The sequence below is a fragment of the Echiichthys vipera genome (assembly GCF_963691815.1).
Source record: "Echiichthys vipera genome assembly, chromosome: X".
Lineage (NCBI taxonomy): Eukaryota > Metazoa > Chordata > Actinopteri > Perciformes > Trachinidae > Echiichthys > Echiichthys vipera.
In genome coordinates this window covers 27,500,631-27,521,296 of record NC_139825.1, presented here as the reverse complement: position 1 = coordinate 27,521,296, position 20,666 = coordinate 27,500,631, and the positions used below count along the sequence as shown (strand labels likewise).

The 20,666-nt window shown below is 39.7% G+C and overlaps 3 protein-coding genes across 3 annotated transcripts; all 3 read left to right on the top strand.

Annotated features, from left to right (window-relative positions):
• The first annotated feature begins 1,554 nt into the window (after positions 1-1,554).
• parp3 (poly (ADP-ribose) polymerase family, member 3) lies at positions 1,555-7,171 on the top strand. The gene is made up of 11 exons (XM_083938487.1): positions 1,555-1,752; positions 2,031-2,230; positions 3,296-3,421; positions 3,963-4,142; positions 4,306-4,444; positions 4,921-5,141; positions 5,226-5,381; positions 5,479-5,565; positions 5,646-5,823; positions 5,915-6,058; positions 6,241-7,171. The coding sequence occupies exons 2-11, from the start codon at positions 2,039-2,041 to the stop codon at positions 6,411-6,413; spliced, it is 1,596 nt and encodes a 531-aa protein (XP_083794613.1). The 5' UTR covers positions 1,555-1,752; positions 2,031-2,038; the 3' UTR covers positions 6,414-7,171.
• Positions 7,172-8,492: 1,321 nt separating this feature from the next.
• gpr61l (G protein-coupled receptor 61-like) lies at positions 8,493-11,889 on the top strand (the record flags this gene model as incomplete). The annotated part of the gene is made up of 2 exons (XM_083938522.1): positions 8,493-8,612; positions 10,545-11,889. The coding sequence occupies exon 2, from the start codon at positions 10,597-10,599 to the stop codon at positions 11,887-11,889; it is 1,293 nt and encodes a 430-aa protein (XP_083794648.1). The 5' UTR covers positions 8,493-8,612; positions 10,545-10,596.
• Positions 11,890-13,958: 2,069 nt separating this feature from the next.
• On the top strand, positions 13,959-19,494 carry LOC310966012 (caveolin-2-like). The gene is made up of 3 exons (XM_083939799.1): positions 13,959-17,718; positions 18,321-18,508; positions 18,731-19,494. Exons 1-3 carry the CDS (start codon positions 17,566-17,568, stop codon positions 18,903-18,905), a joined length of 516 nt encoding a protein of 171 aa, XP_083795925.1. The 5' UTR covers positions 13,959-17,565; the 3' UTR covers positions 18,906-19,494.
• Positions 19,495-20,666: the final 1,172 nt, after the last annotated feature.

Genomic DNA, 20,666 nt, shown 5'->3' with positions numbered 1-20,666 from the left:
CCAGCAGCTCCCAGTGTTTATGGTGAGAAGATCGGGGTGTCCGAGTAGGGAGCACACGGCTAATTCACCGTTGTTAGCGTCCTATTGACAACTTGTGTAAACACAAAGCTAAATTAGGCCGTTAAAGCGTTAAACTGTCCGACTGGTGACATAGACCTGTTATCTGTGAGAAAATGTCTCCACAAACACGATGTTGGAGGTTGCGTTCCCAGTCAGCCCCGTTAGAAGAAGCTCCTCCTCCACCAGGTAGTCTTAAGGTAGGGCGTGATCACACTATCCTTTTGGCCGCGGCCAAAACCGGTTTTTCAGCTAAAGTCTAGTACCTTTAAGTAGTGTGAGCGCACCCGCTCCGCGCTCAACTGGGGCCAGCTGGGCCGCCACGGCCCGCTTGAAATAGGTGGGCTTTAGCGGAGCCGTTTGCACATGTACGAGCACGAGCGTGCGCACGTGTACGCGCACGAGCACGAGCCCTACGGCAGTAGCGTTATGTCCGCCTGTTCGGACATGTAAATAGAAGGACGGACCATGCGCGGACATTTAACAACAACAACAATGGTGGTGAAAGGTTCACGTTGTGTTTACTGCAGATTTGGTCGGATGAAAATATTCAAAAACAGTCGACAAGACGCACAAAAACTCAGAGGTCTGTGGAAAGATTTGTAAACAAAGCCACACACACGCGATCAATGCGTGTGACGTGTTACGGCGTGATGGCGTATGGACAGCAAGAAGCATTGGCCGAGGCCCAGGTAGTGTGAGTACAAACGGGGCTGGGGCGCGGGGGGGAGAGGGAGGGGGGACAAGTACCCTAAAGCCCGGGTCTCGGTCCGGGAGGACAGTGTGATCACGCCCTTAAGGTCTTCTCTGTAGCACTAGTTCTATTAAGAAGTCCACTCGCTTTAACCTCCTCACCCATGAAGGAAATCGATAAAACCCTACACCTTTTGCTCTATATCAGGCGGCTCAACCCCAAACACAACACGGTTTCATTTTTAACTATGTAACACTGTCTACAGTAGCAGCTGGTCAGCTTTAGGTCAGTGGAAGCTGCTCACGTTCTGCCACCCAGAAGTGTCTTGATGCCTGTTGTTTACAAATATTCTGAAATGCCCTATATTTGGTCATATGATCAATGTTTTTTTCCCATTCCCTAGTAATAAGGGGTGGCTCAACTTACCCTTTGGCTCAACTTACCCCGACCTCCCCTACCAGCATCGCTGTCGCGGTTGGTAAAATGGTCCTCCCGAGTCTGTACAGGAGAATGCATTCCCTGTATGATGATGACCAATCAGCATCGAGTATTCAACAAAGCCAACCAACAGGAGATAACAACAGTGCTGTTAACTTTGGACAAGATTAGATTTTCTGTTAACGTTTGCAAAGAAAGAAATGGTATGAGCGAAGGAGGGAGATGGTGAAATTATTAGTATTAAAATATTAGGCTATTAATGTTGGGAGAAAACAATATATACCGAGAAAAGATAGGTGGCGGTAGCCGTTATCTGGCTCTGTACTTCGAGTTCAATTCCACCCAGAAGCAGCAGCAGCAAGAAAATACAGGATACAGCAGAGCCAGAGACTATGCTCCACCTCTTCCTCTGACTGGTAAATTGATGTAAACTTCCCGAAAATCTGAGTCAGACAGTTTAGCCTGGACCCAGTCCGGTGACAGCTTCAACAGAACAGATACATTGCCGGTGAGCACGTCTGCTTTCCTCTCTCCCTGACGCTGAGGCTATCTGAAGTTAAAGGGTAAGTTCAGGTCGCCTTCGGAATAAACAGGAGGGCGGAGGCACTATAGCTTCCTTGTTCGGAAACACAGCAAAACTATTGTTGCAAAATGGTGAATGGTTATCAACGTTACTACGTATTAATGTCGCTGCTTGTGGTGTTGTAAAGTAGTAGTTACATGGACTGGATAATTAATTCGTTTGTCTTGCTGCTCAGTGTGGGCATGTCTGAGCTTGTCCAGGCATTATGCTCAGATGACCAACATGGCACGTTTTCTGTGCATGTTTTTTTTTTTTCAGCCAGGATCATGGCACCAAAAAGACGAGCTGCTTCTGCTAAGGCAGCTAAGGCAGGTGGCAAGAAGGCGAAACAGGAGCCTGAGACACCAAAGCCCAAGGATGCCTTCACCTCAGCAAAAGAGGCCCTCCTGGCTGCAGGGCCACAGGTAAAAGCCAGGAGGAAGGTGGATGAGCACTGCCCACTGTCAGGCTCTGCAGAGGTAAGAAATGTTGTTTAACACTAGAATATATTCTGTTTACTCTAGAGGTGTACGATCCACTTTTTTCCGTTTTAATCTGGTTAAATTACTTGAATTTAGGGCTGGGAAATAATTCAGTATGATAATTTATTGTCTGTCAATGAAATCATATTGCATTGAAATCACATATTGAGATATGGTGATATACAATGCAAACCAATGAAAAGATAATAACAAACACATACTAAGTCAAATGGCAGAGGAAATCTTATGTAAAATATTTTGAGAGTGAATATAATTTGAAGATTGCTGTTTAGTTTTTATGTCACACCTACATGACCCCTCTGTTATGTTCATTTTGCACTGAAGTTCTTTAATTAAAACAAGAACATACTCAATACTTTCCATTTGGTAATTATTTAATTCACACAGGAGTAAAGAGAAATCAGCTTTATTTTATACAGACTATTTATTTATTGAATTATCAGAAAACACGCTATATATAAGCAGGTATTCAAAGTAAAGCACGGCTTGGCGATATGACGAAAATCTCCTGTCCCGATAAAGGTCATACAATGATATATATATATATATATATATATATATACTAATCTACTTATACTAATCCTCTTTTACATCAAATTTGTATTGGATTGGACATTTGCAATACATTTAAATGTAGTCCACAGCAGTTTACAACATATGAGAATATGAGAACTGTTGGTTAGTAAGGCTTCACGTACTAAAAGGTGTAGGAGGGCAAATTGCTATGGCAATATTTTGAAAATCTTGAACAAAGCAAGTGTACAGCACAGCATTATGGACTAGCCTACTAGTAACTAGATTTCAGATTTTCCGTTTTATGGCAGATGGCCACCAGTGTTAAGGTGCTTTACCTAAACTGAGGTCACTGATCTACTACGCAGCTTTTAAGTAAATTCATTGACAGAAAAGAAGCCCTGAGCCCTGGACAGCCCCAGCATAATTGAACCCCTGCTTACATAAGTGCACATTGCAGAATGTTATGCAATCATATGTAAAGAGAAAAATACTATGTGAAAAATTGTTCTGTATTGTCTCCACCAGGTACATGAGGACTATGACTGCATGCTCAATCAGACCAACATTGGACATAACAACAATAAGTTTTATGTCATTCAAGTTGTGAAAGAAAACAACCGTTACCATTCATGGAACAGGTGGGGTAGAGTGGTAAGTTTGTCCTACGGCGGATTCCTACTAAACTATCTTCTGTTCTTTATTCTAGAGCTGCAACTAACGATTATTTCCATTATAGATTAATCTGTCGATCGTTGTCTCGATTAACCGATTACTTGCTGGTCCATAAAATGTCAGAAAATGGGGTGAAATGCTGATCTGTGTTTCTGTAAGCCCAAGATGACGTCTACAAATGTCTATTTGTACACAACCCAAATGTATTCAGTTTAGAGTCATAGAGGAAAAAAGAAATTAAGAAAGAAAATCAGAGATTTGTTTTTTTTCTTAAAAAGTGACTCAGAACAATTGGTGGGCGATTAATTTAATAGTTCTTCGACCAATCTTGCAGCACCACTTTATTTTGTTTTTCTCATTTATTATATTTTAAATATTAGTAACTACTGTAGTTGCACACCGGAATGAAAACATCTATTTAATTCTGGACTGACAGCTTGTACAGCTCATGTTGGTGTGTTTAATTTTTTATACATAAAGCAAATTGCCCCTGATTGCCTCATCTACAATCTAAATTCAGGGTGAAGTGGGACAATCAAAGCTTAATGACTTTGATGAGCTTGAGAAGGCTATCAAGGACTTTGAGAAAAAGTTTAAGGACAAGACCAAGAACAACTGGAGCGATCGGTCAAATTTTGTGTCTTACTCTGGGAAGTACACCCTGATCGAGGTGGATGGAGAGCAGGATGCTGAGGTCAAGGTAACGTAAATGTTACATCTCACTTGAACAAGAAGCATTGAATATGAAATATAGAAGCGTTGGCTCAAAGAATTAGTCACCACCATCTGTAACATCTGTGACTTAATCAGGGAAAGAAAGTTTCAGTAAAAATCTCACTGGCTGTATGTTTTTATATTTGCAGGTGGATGTTGTTGATGGAAAGAATGTCAAAGTCGCAAAAAATGTCAATGCTTGCACCCTTGACAACGCTACAAAGAAGCTTGTAGAGCTAATTTTCAGCAACGACATGTTCAAAGAGGCGATGGAATGTATGAACCTAGGTGGGTGTGTCTCTGTTTACTCTCCATTTTAATACATAACAGGTTTGTGCAGTCTGCAGAATTTCAGTGTGCATAAATATGTTCTGTAACACACCTGTTGGAGTGGCTTTTGTACTAAATGGGATTGGATGGGAAACTCTTAGCTTTGTACACATTAAGCTTAATTTCAGTGCCTTAAACGTAGGGAATCTTGAAGATCAAAGAGGGCAGAATGTGACATGTAAATGATTGACCATTGCTCCAAAGAGAGGGTGAAGTCTGAATTTACTCAACTTCTCCCATTATCTCAGCTTTTTGATCGTATATGAACTTTGTTAACAAGATCATTGTCATTGAATGCCTTTTTTCTAATAATAATAATAATAATTTGCACCTTTAAAATAGGAAAAATACAGCATGAGAAAATACTTAGAAAAGACGGAAAACATATGATAACTAGTCTGATTTGGGGTTTTGTGTGTGTGGATGTTACACAGACATCAAGAAGATGCCTTTAGGCAAGCTCAGTAAGACTCAGATTGCAAAAGGCTTTGAAGTGTTGGAGGAGATCGAGGCAGCCATGAACCAAAAGAGGAGTAACAAACTAGAAGAACTTTCCTCAAAGTTCTTCACCACTATCCCACACAACTTTGGCCGGAACAGACCACCAACCATCAACGACAAAGAGATTGTGGAGAAGAAGAAAGAGATGCTTATGGTGAGATTTTTTAGGAGCACAAGGTCTTTTTCTGGTGTTCCAAAGTCACTCTCTTTTTACTGTACTGTACTTTTCTTTTCAAAGGTGCTGGCTGACATCGAGCTTGCCCAGACTCTGAAGTCAGAGACTGAAAAGGCTCAGGAAGAGTTGGTAGAGACAGCTCCTCACCCTCTTGACCAGGACTACAATTCTCTCAAATGCAGCCTAACTCTAATGGACAAAGATACAGAATCATTCAAGGTACTTTGTCAAAAATGATGAAAAGGTTTGATAAATGCAAAGCACTCCTCTTCCATTCATGTTGTCCTTTTGTCCACCAACCTTTTCTCATTTAAAGATCATAGAAAAATACTTGAAAGTGACTTCAGATGGCTATCGTAAACCAAAAATTGTCAATGTTTGGGAAGTCGATCGACAGACAGAGGTACGAACTGGAGTCATCTTGTTCGATAAGATGCAGAAGTCTCATGTCCTAGGACCTAACGCATACGTTGCACATTTCAGGGAGAGCGGTTTAGCGAGAATGATGGTCTGGAGAACAGACGTCTGCTGTGGCATGGTACAAACATAGCGGTGGTGGCAGCTATCCTGAAGAGTGGTTTGAGGATAATGCCCCATTCAGGAGGCCGTGTTGGTCGTGGTATCTATTTTGCATCTGAAAACAGCAAGTCAGCATGTTACGGTGAGGTTGCATTACAAATAATAACGACACTGATTGCAATCATTATGATAATATTATGTTTGAAAAACCCTTTTTTGACATGTATTTTTAGTGAGTACATCTAAAAATACTGGAGTGATGTTTTTGAGTGAGGTAGCCCTCGGCAGAGAACATCCAATCACTAAAGACAACAGCTCCTTGAAGAAGGCCCCTGCAGGCTTTGATAGTGTGGTGGCACGAGGAACAGTGGAGCCAGGTACCATACTTGTTCAATTTGAGTAAAATTTAATTTTATTGACAATATATTAACAGAGCTACATGTCTTTTGTGTATTAAAAATCGAGCAGTTCGTGAAAATTTTAAGTTGTATCTTTAATTTTGCCCAACACCCCCCCCCCCCACAATTTACAAATAAGAGATTAACTCCCTTTTTTTCAGATCCCTCCAAGGACATCTTTATCACCTTGGGAGGCAAGAAGATTTCTGTGCCTCAGGGTAAGCCCATACAGCAGCCCCAGTACTCAGATAGCTACTTCAGCAACAGTGAATATCTCATCTACAAAGAGAGCCAGTGTCGCCTTCGCTACCTGCTGGAGCTTCACATTGTTTAATTATTCAACTCATGAAAACAAGCAGAAAAGTTCATCATTCCCTCTTTACAAGGGGCTCCCTAAAATACTTGACTGTGCAGTTTTCCTACAATAATATGGTTATTGTCTTTATAATTACAGTTATTGTGCATATGTCCCTACCATGATTTATAAATGACTTCTCTGTGCCTTATATTTTGCACACTGAAAAACAGGCCTGAGTGTGATAAACTGCACATCCATACTAACTCATACAGCTATTAATTTTTAATGTCTTTAAATGTCTAGAAGGCCTCTCAATATTTGCACAGTTTTGTTTTCAAATGACATGCTGCATCTTATGCACTATTTGGCACCTCTCTTATGGGTTAAGAAGCTTAACTTTTACATACAGGATTATATGTAGGATGGCTTTGACACATGCACTTGCAGTTGTAGATATCTGACTAATGTCATATCGTAGAGCAGAAGTAAGAATTATATTTGATGCATAGATATGTTTAAAGGCAGAGGTATATAGTGCAATATGTGGGTACGTTCAAGCACTGTTGTAACTTCAAAAGAAAGACTAAGAAAGTGCTTCTACTATTCAAAGCAATATAGCATGTAAGTCATGAATAGCCTGGGCAAATTTGAAGCCCAATATGTCTTCTAGCTATGTTACAAATGCCACCATATGGTGTCAGTAAAGAGCAACTCTCTGTGGAATGTAATAACCTCAGCTTTTTTGCACTAAGGCATTACTTGAACCAATGATTAGTTAATAAACTAAAGGTCCCCTTCAACTTGTTGTAATGTTTTTCTTTGAATGTTGAGCTCAAAGACTTTGATCTTTAATGCTATTTTGGAGGGTTTTACAGGTACATGTTAAAGTTCTTTTACTAACAATTTTTTCATGTGAGACATTTTCAATATGGTGCTGGATGCCATTTGATAAAAGGCAATATGATTTACTTGCATGATAGTTATACATAAAGATAAAGATGCTGATGGTGGTGTCAACAAGTTGAGTCCTAAAGATGCTAGTAAACTTTCTACAGGTTAAAAAGATTAAATATTATTATACATCCTGTGTAGAAAATTAGAAATGCATATTATCAAATAATGTTTATATTTCTCCCCTTTTGTGTTACTTTGAGTTCAGATACTGTAATAATCCCGCTCTCTTACCCACCTGGAGAGAAGGATAGGTAAAACAAAATATGATGAAAGTACTTGGACACTACAAATTTGAGTAAAAAATAATTATTACACAGGCTACACCCCATTTAAACACTGGAAATTGTTTATTGTTCCAGAATCAGGTGAATGGATTTACATTTACTAGACATGATCTTCTTATGTCTTTGGCTCTTTAAAAAGAAATGTCTGATAGTGAAAATATTAAGCTGCCTGTGATTTCAAATTTGATTGTGAACATCTGATCAACATAAACAGGACAGGATAAATGAAGGACTATTCTTGTCCATGACCGTTGGTTCTCAAATCAAGATACAAAGTGTCTAAACGTACAGAGAGCTCAGATGCTGCTGATCAGATTGCGGGAAACTTAAAACATAAAATTAATGGTATTTCCACTTTTCCCGCAATATATATTATAACTACTCCCCTGGTGCATTTTATTTTGTGACTACAACAATCAATCCCTTACTCACATAAGAGGAACAGTTCCATTCCCTAGTAATGTTACAGTTGCCTCAATTTCCAATAAAATATTCAAAGATACAGAGCTGACTGCATCCAGGTAAACATGGTGGAAATTAGGACCCAGGGATGATGGCTCTGGAAGGGGGACAGTGGAGTGTGTGTCTATGTGAAAGAAAAAAAAAAAAACAACAATCACACAATACAATGTGTGACAGTCACTGCCATACACAGCACAGGGCAGGAATGAAAGTGTTATAGGAGGAGGGGTGAGGAGAGAGAGGAAACATAATTTACCATCAAAAATCATCATGGAATTATTGACCAGTACTTCTGTAAGTGGAGATATACATGTGTGATAAGTCTGGAGCTTCTTTACAGAAGAACTGAGCCTCAAGACACCTCTGAGTTAACTGGACTTTTCAATTGGAGGACTGACTATTTTACTTTTTGTAAAACAAAAATAAAGCTGCTTTAGGCCTACTGAAGCCAAAATATCCAGGATTTCAACAGGAGCGTTGTCAGGTCAAACAACTGGTTTGGTCTGAACTGTACCACACAAACAGTGGATCATGGGTAAGTCACTGGATGCGTATTCAGTGTTTTTTATATGCTTTCATGTTATAATGTTATCATATACCATTGCACACCATGGCATAATCCAGATACAGGAGGTTGAATGTCAGGTAATGCTATTTAAAGTTCTATAGATAGACATTTTGTAGAGAAAAAAGTTTAACATTGCCAATTTATTCCCAGGAACAGACTGTGACAAAGTGTAAAATGATAGAAATGATTTGTCTTGAACTGCATAATGTGTGTTCAGAGCTTTTAAAGATGGATCCAGGTGAAAGTTTTAATTGCCTTTTAACATGTCAGTCCATAATGGATTTGTAACATCACAATTCATTTCCCCCCATATATCCCCACAAAAAACGAATATGCACATTAGCTCTTGTATACTCATAAAAGCTGTCGTTTATCTACCATCTAAAAGCTACATTCCTTCGGTTTGCTCCTTTTTAATGGATAGAGTCTAAAAAGAGAATTTGCAGATGTAATGTCAAGAAACAAATATATCAGACTGTAGTTGGACCTAAAACAACTACAGCGGACGGCTCCTACTACTGAGTCTTTTTATTAACCCATTGTCCTCACAACTCTTTAATGTCAGTGCCGAAAGGGTCCTCAAGGAGGCTAATATTTGAGTTCATATAAACCAGTCATTGCTATTTAGTTTCTTTCCTACAAAGTGTAAACCGTTTCCAATTAAGTGTATGGTTATGTTACACTTTAAACGTAAAAGTTCCAATTAGAAATCAGTAGTCTCCTAAAATTGTAAACGCAAAATCATTTTCAGTTATTTAACAATGATATTTACAAAATCAGACCACGACCTACATTAGAGTTCAGTGTTGTGTGGCCTTCGGGTAATGTAAAAACTAGGGCTGTCAAAATAACAAGTTCATTTCAATTAAATTATCACAGAAGAAATAATGTGTCAATACAAATGCAGATTAATCACATTTTATGATGTTCCTCAACCCCGTACATCACTGAATAGCATACATTATGGAAGCAGGCGACAAAATGTTGCTTGGCTCAATCAATGACAGGGATTATTTTAAATGCCTGTCATGGCAAATATTGATATATGCAATTAATTAATTTATATGAATTAATCACAAAGCATGTAATTAATTAGATTTTCGTATCGTAGTTTTAGGTGATAATACACAAATAGTCTTGAATCATGAATATTATATCCCATTTCATTCAATAGATCCCCATAAATCCCGCACAGAGTTGGATCGTTTGGAGCGGGGCAGTTGCTTGACCCGGAAACTGTAACGTTTCTTGAGATATACAAAGGACAGTCATACACAGGCAGATTCGTTTCTTTATATGAGATGATGCTGCCACAATGCCACCTATTGGCCAAATTGCACCAAATATGTCATGGTCCCTCAGACATCAAATGTACACAGTGTGCCCAGAGCATTTGAGCAAACTTTAGGGACCAGCTACAGCAAAACTGTGTGGAACATCAAAAATTAGAAAAAATAATACTCTTTGTTGTCTTGGTACGGATTACAGATTTGGTGATTATTGCTCAAAATATGTTGGAGGAGTAGCAAAGAATAGATTTGGACACAATTAAAAATGGCGGAAAACACATCTACATGCAGATTGACAGAATTTATATGCATAGATAATCCTGGAAAAAAACGTTCATGTGACTTACACTTCAAAAGTGTAAAGCCAAAATGTAAAGTTTCTTGTTATAACACCACCATTTGGCCAAATTGCACCAATTTCAACACTTCACTCCCTTGGGTACCCCTAAATATACCTGCCAAGTGTAAAGCAGACATATGCAAATTACAGACACTCTCACACACTCACATACAGACTTACAGAGATGCCTTGCTCTATAGTTAGATCAATGCAATTGAAATGTCTGTACTGCGTTAAAAATGCTCATAAATGACTGTTTTCTCAACACAGGACATCTGCATATGAAGACGTCTAAGATAGGAATGGAGTTTGTTAATGAATAATGGCCAATAAGACTGTTCCCATGATAGCCTCTGTTCCAAATCCCTCAGTGACAAATCTCACCACTGCCCTATGGGAGCCCAATCCTACCGTTCCTGCCAACGTGGGCGTCGTCACAAGCTCCCAGTCCCAGATAAAGGACCTTTTTGGGCTGTTTTGCATGGTGACCCTTAACCTCATTGCTTTGTTGGCCAACACTGGTGTGATGGTGGCCATCGCCCGCGCTCCTCACCTGAAGAGGTTCGCTTTTGTGTGTCACCTTTGTGCAGTGGACCTGCTGTGTGCCATTCTCCTCATGCCTTTGGGTATCATATCCAGCTCAGCATTCTTTGGCACCGTGGTGTTTACTGTCCTGGAGTGTCAGGTTTACATCTTTCTCAATGTTTTCCTTATCTGTCTCTCCATTCTCACCATCACAGCCATCAGTGTGGAGCGTTACTTCTATATCGTACACCCCATGCGTTATGAAGTCAAGATGACCATCAACCTCGCTATTGGTGTCATGCTCCTTATATGGGTTAAGTCAGTCCTCTTAGCTATGGTCACGTTGTTTGGATGGCCAGCATATGGACATCAGAGCTCTATCGCTGCAGCTCACTGCTCTCTCCACGCAAGCCACAGTCGTCTAAGAAGTGTATTTGCTGTGCTCTTCAGTGTGGTTTGTTTCCTGGTTCCTACAGTGGTTATCTTTGCTGTTTACTGTGCCGTGTACAAGGTCGCTCGTTCTGCAGCCCTGCAGCAAGTCCCTGCTGTGCCAACGTGGGCAAATGCAAACCCTGCTAAGAATCGCTCAGACTCCATCAACAGCCAGACCACCATGATCACCACCACCCTTACTCTTCCCCAGAGACTTTCTCCAGAGAGGGCCTTCAGTGGAGGAAAGGCTGCTCTTACTTTAGTATTCATTGTGGGTCAGTTCTTTGTTTGTTGGTTGCCCTATTTCATCTTCCACCTGCAAATGTCTCTGACTGGCTCCATGCACAGCCCAGGGGACTTAGAAGAAGCAGTCACCTGGCTGGCGTACTCCTCCTTTGCCGTTAACCCGTTCTTCTACGGGCTGTTGAACCGACAGATCAGAGAAGAGCTGATAAAGTTTCGGCGCTGCTGCGTGACCCATCCGGCAGAGTTTGGGACATCCAGCCATGAGGGTTCCCTTCAGGAGAACTTCCTCCAGTTCATCCAGAGAACCACTAACACAGCTGAAACCACATCCAGCTGTGCCAACTCCTGTCTCAAAAACACTACAGACCAGGGGACAAAGATTCCTGGACAAATACCTGAGGAGCATGCTTAGACATTGACCAACATGAGCTATAGACCACAGTGCAAATAGATACTGTACGCCATGTCCCTTTTTTTATAGCCAAACATTTTTTCTTTATAGATAGGTTGTTTAGACAATACTACCTATACAGTATATACATTGAAATGGTTAATGTAATCATTCCTTTTTCCAATAAAATAACTTTTCTTTCAATGTAAGTTATGGAGGACAAAATTCATCATTGTTCTGTGCAAAAAATCCCATTTGATTCGGATAACTCTGCTGAAGCTTATATTATATCCAGCTGTTTTTAAAAGAGTTTTTTTGCATTGGAGAATGACTGTGGATTATGTCACTCAACATGTATATATATATATATATATATATATATATATATTAAAATGGCTTTAAGAAGGGATCTCTTTCAATTAAAGCAATTTTTACCTTTCTGGCACGTCTCACAGCGCTTCCCTCCAAAGTCCCACCCTCTTCCCCCTGCCTGACCTCTGATGCTCCCTCTTCCCCCGACACATGCAGTGAGAGAGAAATGATGTGTTCCAGTGCCATGGGAAGTCAGAAGTTTTGGACCTCCAACGAGGCAAAGTGCACTGGGATGTCTGTCAAAGTAGAAGCTCTTATCGAATTCAGGAGAGATCGACCTACCCCGAATTTGCAATTGAAACGAAGCGACGAATGACAGGCAGGAAGCTCGACAAATAATTTTATTCGGCCTACCATACACTTTTTAGGAGCATTTTAAGATTACAAAAGACAAGTATAAAAATGCCAGAAAGGTAAGAATTGCTTTAAATTCAGTAAAATTAACGAGAATAACGAGAAGGTCTAGACTACACTGACTTATTTATGATTTACAACATCTTGAAAGTCCAGTGCCTTTTATTGTCCAATTCAGGTAGGCTTTCTCATTTTAGGTTGAGGTGCTATGAACATGTAACATGAAATATGAAATAGTGATAAATGTTGCTCTTTGCATATTTTCCATTCACATATCAAAACGCCTGATTTTAATGACATATAAAATGTTTTATTATTTATAGAAAGGAAAATCTGGAGTGTAACTACAATAACAAGGTCATGATTGGATGGATATTTAAATGTTTTATTGTATTTAATTAGGAACTATTTGTGTTCCACATAAACATGTGTTGGTCCCACTGTATCCTACTTTCATGTCAATAACAATCTGTATATTCAAATGTGATAGTGGTGACTGAGTCTGTTGAATTAAATTCATTCAGAGGATGTAAATGTTGCCAACCAGTGGAATAACTAACGAGATGGAGCTTTCATGAATCTGAGGGACAAAACCCAAGAGTTCCTGTGTGCAATAAATATGCTGATAGACGGCGAATGTCATCTGCCCCTGTCGTCATGGAAATGGAGTGAGTCGATGACTCACATAGCAACGAACACCTTTAAGCTGGATGTATGCTTTAGCTATGAATCCTATTATTCTGGCTTGTGCCTGCTTTTTACATGCAGACTGATTAGTACACAAGGCCTGAACGTTCAGATGGAGGCTCATTAACATGTGAATAGAGGCCGACAGTAAGGTAGCACACGGCCCTGTGAATATGGACTGCTATAATAGCGACATGGGTACGGTGAGGCAGAGGTAGTGAATTTACAATGGAAATCACTACTGGACTTTGATAATGCTTTGAGAGTGGTAACAAAGTGCTGTTTTATGGCCGCTACTGTTTGTATTATTCTTTCACAAACAGCGTTTATGGCGAATAAGGAAGAATAGTGTGGTTTAAGCAAATAACGGCAAACACAGTTTTGCTGAATGGCTGTCACTAACTGAAGTATACACCACTCTACCAGAACTGTGGTTGTGTACTTGAGGTGAATACTGCAATAGCTTTCCTTCCAGGGTGTTATGTGTACATATATACACACTGACATCAACAGAAACATGATGTGAGACTTTTTTTTGCAACTTTATGTTAATATGTTAACAGTTTTCAACACAAACATACATTCCAAATGTTAAAACATTTCTATTTATGTTATTCTAAATCCAGTTATCTCATAATCCATCTCCTCACATTAAGCTGAATTTTACCCACAGCACTGCTAACACACTTCTTACTTTTAACCTTATAAATCATCTTTTCACCAAAAACACATCCCTTTACCCTCTGCTGTGAGACTTTTTTGTCCATCCATATTCTCCTCTATTTAATTTCCTCCTCACAAACCTCTAGCCATTTAACAGTGAGACCAGCAGGGCAACTTTTAGATCAGAATTCAGGACTTGATAGCTACTGACAACATAAGATACAAAATCTACAATGTGCATGCTGAGATTTGATAAAATTCTAAAACAGGGTTGGAACAAAACATGAGCTAGATATAGATGCAGCATTTGCTAAACCAAACAAAAAGGAACTCAAAGGACACAGTATGGACGACCATCATATATCTTCTTGTGAATCTGAGTTCAGAATTTAATTACTTACTAATGTACTGATAAGAAAGACGTGGGTATGTTTCAGAAACATCTTGAATCTGTTAGTTTCAAGAAAGGATTTGCAGACATCTTTGCCACCATTCATAATGCGTGCAGCGTATACACTGCAAATGAAATATACCTTAGGACCTGATTGTTTTTGTACATGGTACAGATAACAGAAGACAGCAAGAGCAAAGGTCTCCTACTGAGCCAAATATGTCAGGGTTGTTGAACAGGAATCATAATCCCATCAGGCCGAACACTCACTCCAAAGTCGAGTCACAAGCCTCATCTGGGATAAACTAATGAAACACAGAAAATAAAAGTAAAGTAATACAAAATCAAGATTTCTGTTGATAGTCAGGTGCAGAGGACAATCTTATTGACAAGCTTATTGATAATTAACATAACCACTGTCCACTTCATCTGAACCTGTGACCTTCAGATTCAGGATAGATTATAAGACATTGATGATGGATGTTTGAAATACACGCTGTAGTATCCAACCAGGAAATAAAACTAGGCATACCCACTGAATAGGTTTTTAATATATGGTAAATTCATTTTTTTCAATGTATTATGCCTCATGTTATTTGTAGGAATATTTATGCCATACCACAGCACATTTTTATTGTGACAAATAAAGCTTCACCATCAATACTTTCAATCACAACACAATAACGGGGGCTCTACATCACCATAATTTCCACACACACAGCATTAATCATCAGCTAATCAGACTCCTGACTCCACTCTACTGCTGCAGTGCTGCAATGGGAACACAAGCCTGTTAGAATTAGCACTGAGAACAAATTAGCTATTTGCACATGTGTGAGTGGAAAATGCAGCTGATTTAACCATCAGTGATAAACAATGGGTTTTTTTTGGGGGGGGGGGGGGTTTAACTACAAAGACAGAGCATGGTCAACAGAGTGCACTAAATACCAGTGAAACTCTCCTCCCTCCTCTTTATTTGAACATTTCTGACAAGAAAGCTTCTGAGAATTTCCAACAAACAGTGTATCTAAGTGATAATGGAGACTGCTACTGATTTGGGGTTTATATCTCTGTACTGTACACTGCACATACTCTTTATGCCACTTCATACTGTAGACTTACACACTTCTTGGTCAATACTTTTGATCTTTTCAGATTTTTTTCCATATTTTTATTATAAAAAATTCTATTTTATATGTATGTTCTAGACTTGTCAGTCATTTTCTTTTCCTATTTTATCGCTGCACCAAACACCAAGGTAAATTCCTTTGTGAAAACCTGGCAACAATAGACATATGGAATATGCAGTGTGTGTTTGTATGTGTGTTGACTGACGAATTCATCCTAATGCACAATGGCCCATCTCAACTTTATATGCCCCTACTTTAGGCCCACAAGCTCTGGCCACACCTGTTTTCGAACTTGGCCTTCGTTTTGATCTCAGCTACACGCCTGGTATGTTTTATGACTGTAACTTTGCACGGTTGTGATGCTATCACCGTTAAAAAATCTGCCCACAGACCAACAGACAGATATATAAACCCTTCCTACTCCGCTACAGTAGGTGTCTCCAGGATCACATTTAGCACACACACACGCACACACGCACACACACACAAATTAGTTCATGCAGGTTAAGAGCTAAATCAAACTAGTTGATATTGTCTTTATTTAGGAATGTCGTGTTCATTTTCCTACATCCATTCTTTAATGACCTGATTGAATAAAGCTGTTGAACTGCAGAGAACCCTTTTCTTAAAGTGGATATATTAGGCTCATTTTCAGGTTAATACCTATTTTTTATTTACATATTTTGGGTTTTTACTACAACATACTTTACTTTTTCTTTTTTTTTAAACATACTTCAATGTTCGAAAAACATTTATTTTTCTTATACGGTCTGTCTGAATATACCTGTTTTCACCCTCTGTCTGAAATGCTATGTTTCTCCCTCCCAGTCTGCTATGATTGGTTGGATTCCACATTTACACTCTCTGTGTCTCTGCGCTATCATTGCATTGGGGGACTGACTGTAACAGCAATGCAGCGACACTTTTTACCTGTATATAGTATAGTTATGACATCTCAACTGGCTCATTTAAAGGCACAGTTTCTGAATATACAGTAGGGTGTGTGCATTTCTCTGTGGATCAAGCGTTTTTTGTTTTTTTTGCAATATATATACAGCACCTAAACCTGCTTTATAATCCAAAAAGACAGGAAAAATCTCACTTTTTACAACATGGGACCTTAAATGGATCAATACCAGGCTCGTTGTTAGACCTGGGCATTCGGGGCTATAGCCCCGGATCTCTTGGAAATAGCCCTGGACCTCTCTGCCATCATCAAAAAAAACATAATGATGATGAAAATAGCCCAGTATGGTAGACTTTTATGTGGTTGCATTACCAGCAGCCACAGATGAAATACACTTTCAGCTGAAAGTGTCCAGTTAACTGGTTAAACCCAAACACCTGGCCAGGAGAGAAAATGTCCGTCAGAGCAGTGATGTCTTCTAGATTGTACAGTTTCAGGAGACCTGCAGTGGATTCAACACGGTCCACTTGACATCGGGTCGGTGCATGTCAGTGTTTCTGAGGCTGCAGGCTGTTCTCATGTCTCATTCTGGCTGCTGGTGTCTGTGCTGACCTAAAAATTAACCTCCTCAGTAGACCTGCCCCGACAGGAGTCACACATGACCAGGTATTTCCTTTAATTCCCAAACTACGTCACAATTGCATGTTTATCAGCCCAATTTCAAAAATTTCTCGGGGGAGAAACCCGAACCCTGTTTGGTAAGGACTCTGACTTTTGGGCTAGAGCCCCGGATGTTTTCACGAGCTACTGACGCGCCTGATCAATACTGCCAACTGTGCCTTCATGATGAGAGGACTAACCATCACTGCCAAGTGAGGTAGATCATCTTTACTCATTTAGTATTTATGGAGGACAGCTGATCGGCGATGGCCATTGGCCATTTCTCATGCAGGTCTAAATGAGACTTTCCAAGCAGTGTGTCACATGTAAAATGTCACTAAAGATAAGCCTTCAAAAGCCAATAAAGACATTCCTCAACAAGAGCAAAGCAGTCAGCAGTCCACTATGTTCCACCTCGGTGTCAGTGACAAGGCGGAAGAGTGGTAAGCCATCCTCCTGCTACACCCTGCTCATCCTCCATATTTTCGATGACATGACCATAGCAGTCAACAGAGCCACAGCTTAATGTGGAAATGGAGGACCAGAGACTAAAAGACATGATACCAGCAGTGGAACTGATGGATGTCAAAGTGGATGTACAACCTGACGATCTGAATTCCACCCACAGTGACATAAGGCCTCTGATTCACGACAGGGATCCCAAAGGAGTCAACAAGAGTCTTAAGGTAATGAGTGTGCACCATCACAGCCATTAACCGACACAAAGCAAACCTTTACAGAGAACTATCAGGACATGAGCTGAGGTGCATCATGGTCTGTCTGGAGAAACAGACAAACTTAACAGGTCTGTAAAAGAAGTGAAATAAAAATATATTTTTGTTTTTATTACATTATGATGATGAGGATAAATGCTTTAAAATTATAGAAATAAATAGAAATAAATATGTTTTTAAGTGAAAATGTTTATCTAGGCCAATGTCTTTCATTTTTGTTGTAAGTCTACCAACTGAATGTAGTAAATATCAATATGCTGCATAACACTGACCTCAAGTGGATATAATCACACACACAGTTGTATTTTTGCCCTTGGTGAGGAGATTCATGCACATTCACTGCACTGTTCAATAGATAATGAGAAAAAAACTACAGTGCAAGTAAAATGGTTCAGTCCAATACATTTGCATGCATTACCCATATGTCTTCATGTCAAGATTTGTAAGATATCTCCTCCATACCTTCATACCCAAGCCCCCAGTTCTTAGTACTGTATTTGACATGCTGGAGGAAAACTGTCCCTAGAAATCAGTGTCTCTGTGTGTGTCCTGAGGTCACGTTTGAGGATGTGATTGCAGAGCCTCCATCGGTGCGAAGCTTTGATAAGGTGTGGTTGTGGAGTCACGCCCTGTTTGAGGTGTCCAGGCTGTGGATCTACCGCTTCATCTCCCTCTTTCTGGCAGTACCGGTTTCACTGGCAGCAGGGATCCTCTTCGCTGTGCTCAGCTGCCTTCACATCTGGTAGGACTGTTGTCACACTGGGATGAGAAAGACTTAGATGAACATCTAAATGTGTTTTCTGGTAAATAACGATCATATAGTAGGAAGCTGAATTAAAAATGTTACCTCTACCTTTTCCCTACACTATCCCAAGTGGAAAACCTTGTTGGGAGTGTAAGAGGACTTGTATATTTTATCAACAAGATGAACTCAAGCTTTATCATCTTCCCTGTATCTCTCCAGGTTAATCATGCCCTGTGTGCAGCTGCTTCTCATCAACATGCACTGGGTTCAGACTGTGTGGGGCAGCATACTGAACATTCTCATCAGCCCCTTCTTTACCAGTATCGGAAAGTGCTGTGGTCAAATCACCATCCATCTGGCGAAGGATGAAAACAGAAAAACACACCATGTGTAAATGTTTGGTTAAAATAGAGAACAATAAATGGGGAACAGATTGCATACTAATTCCATACAGATTAACTATAAATTTGCATCACCTTTTGTGTTAAAGTTGATGTATGATAAAGATAGTTAACTGTAAGCTTGGGCTTGAACAAGCAAGTGCTGATAGAATATGTAGGATAAATAGTACTAATACTAGTTCATGCACAATTACAGGAAAAAAAGAAAAAAAATGTATAAACTATTTGCTCTAAAATGATAAAATTATGTAACCCAGAGATTTTTGGCCTGTAAAGCAAGAGACCAGCAAATGTGTGAAGAAGCTGATAGAGTTGATCGCAACTTAACAGTCTCTGGATGAACAAGTGTGTATATTTGAGAAATAAATCATAAATTATACAATTATTACTTTAATAATATTAATGTTGATGTAATGGCATCGTTCACAAGTTGAATGAAATCTCATACATGAATTTCAATAAATCACTTTTCTTCTTTCTTTGACTGTAATGTACTATTCCATATCATATGACGATACGGTGGAAATTACTAAATTAAATGAATTAATCTGAATTACCTGATTGAAGACAGTTCATATTTGTTGTCCCTTATTACAGAGGACCAAATTGATATTTTGGTACATTAAGTTAGTTGATGACTCCAAAATTGCCCGTAGGTGTGAATGGTTGTCTGTCTCTGTTCGTCTCCATGTGCCCTGTGATAGACTGGCGTCCTGTCCAGGGTGTACCCCGCCTCACGCCCGATGTCAGCTGGGATCGGCTCCAGCACCCCCCGCGACCCGCCCCCGGGATAAGCGGTTGAAGATGATTGAATGAGTGAACATGAGTTTAAATATTTCTAAATTATGAATTAGGCTACACTGTGCAGCTTGTAGGTCTACCAATCCCTTACTGGAGTCTAGTTACCAAGCTAGGCGAGACGATATCTTTATTTACATTATGAGGACTTTTCAAAGACAAAGTGTTTTATTGGGTAAAGTTAAAGTAGGCTAAATCCACAGGGAATGAAGACAAAATTTCATAAGACAGAAAACAATTCCTGCTGACGATTTATTCAAATTACTTTGATTTAAGAAATAGATGAAGGAATAGTTGGATGAGATGATCGATTTCTTCTGAATATGAAGCTACAGCCAGCAGCGTGTTTGCTAAGTTAGCGTAAAGTACCTTGGCATAAAGACTATCAACAGAGGGGAAACAAGGAAGGCTTTATAAGGGAGTTACAGTTTTCCAAAGATGGCAAAGTCATTGACCCGTCCTACTCTGCCTCTGATTGGCAACAGCACTCGTCATTGGTTGGGTTGCTTAGGTTATGGTAAAGGTAGAAATACCAGGATAAGCCAGTCAGAGGCAGAGTAGGGCATGTCATGTCTTCACAGTCCCTAGGAAAATAAATATCATGTACACAACTATTTCTTGGTCGTGTCTAAAGGACAACCCTAGCTGTAACCACCAAAAATAATGATTAACCTTAATTATCTTGAGAGTTTCATAAATCTTGGGTTACCACCTGGACACGACCCTATTTCTTCGCTTCGCTTGTGCATGGCCAAGGCACATAATCTTGTTGTTTTAAGACAGCTTTCAATAAAAATGATTGAGCAAATGAGATATATGTGTTACTGTGAGACTTAGAGGTGCTGGTAGGCAGGTTTTGTTTCCAGGCTAACCTTTCCCCCTGTTTCCAGTCTTTATGCTTAACTAAGCTAACCGGCTGCTAGTGGTATAGTGCCATATTGAGATGACCGACATAA

Coding starts and splice junctions, on each gene's coding strand:
- parp3 (XM_083938487.1), top strand. CDS start 2,039: ATGGCACCAAAAAGACGAGCTGCTTCTGCTAAGGCAGCTAAGGCAGGT. Junction 4,143..4,305: donor AGCAGGATGCTGAGGTCAAG/GTAACGTAAATG, acceptor TTATATTTGCAG/GTGGATGTTGTTGATGGAAA. Junction 6,059..6,240: donor ACGAGGAACAGTGGAGCCAG/GTACCATACTTG, acceptor CCTTTTTTTCAG/ATCCCTCCAAGGACATCTTT.
- LOC310966012 (XM_083939799.1), top strand. CDS start 17,566: ATGGAGGACCAGAGACTAAAAGACATGATACCAGCAGTGGAACTGATG. Junction 17,719..18,320: donor GAGTCAACAAGAGTCTTAAG/GTAATGAGTGTG, acceptor GTGTGTCCTGAG/GTCACGTTTGAGGATGTGAT. Junction 18,509..18,730: donor CTCAGCTGCCTTCACATCTG/GTAGGACTGTTG, acceptor GTATCTCTCCAG/GTTAATCATGCCCTGTGTGC.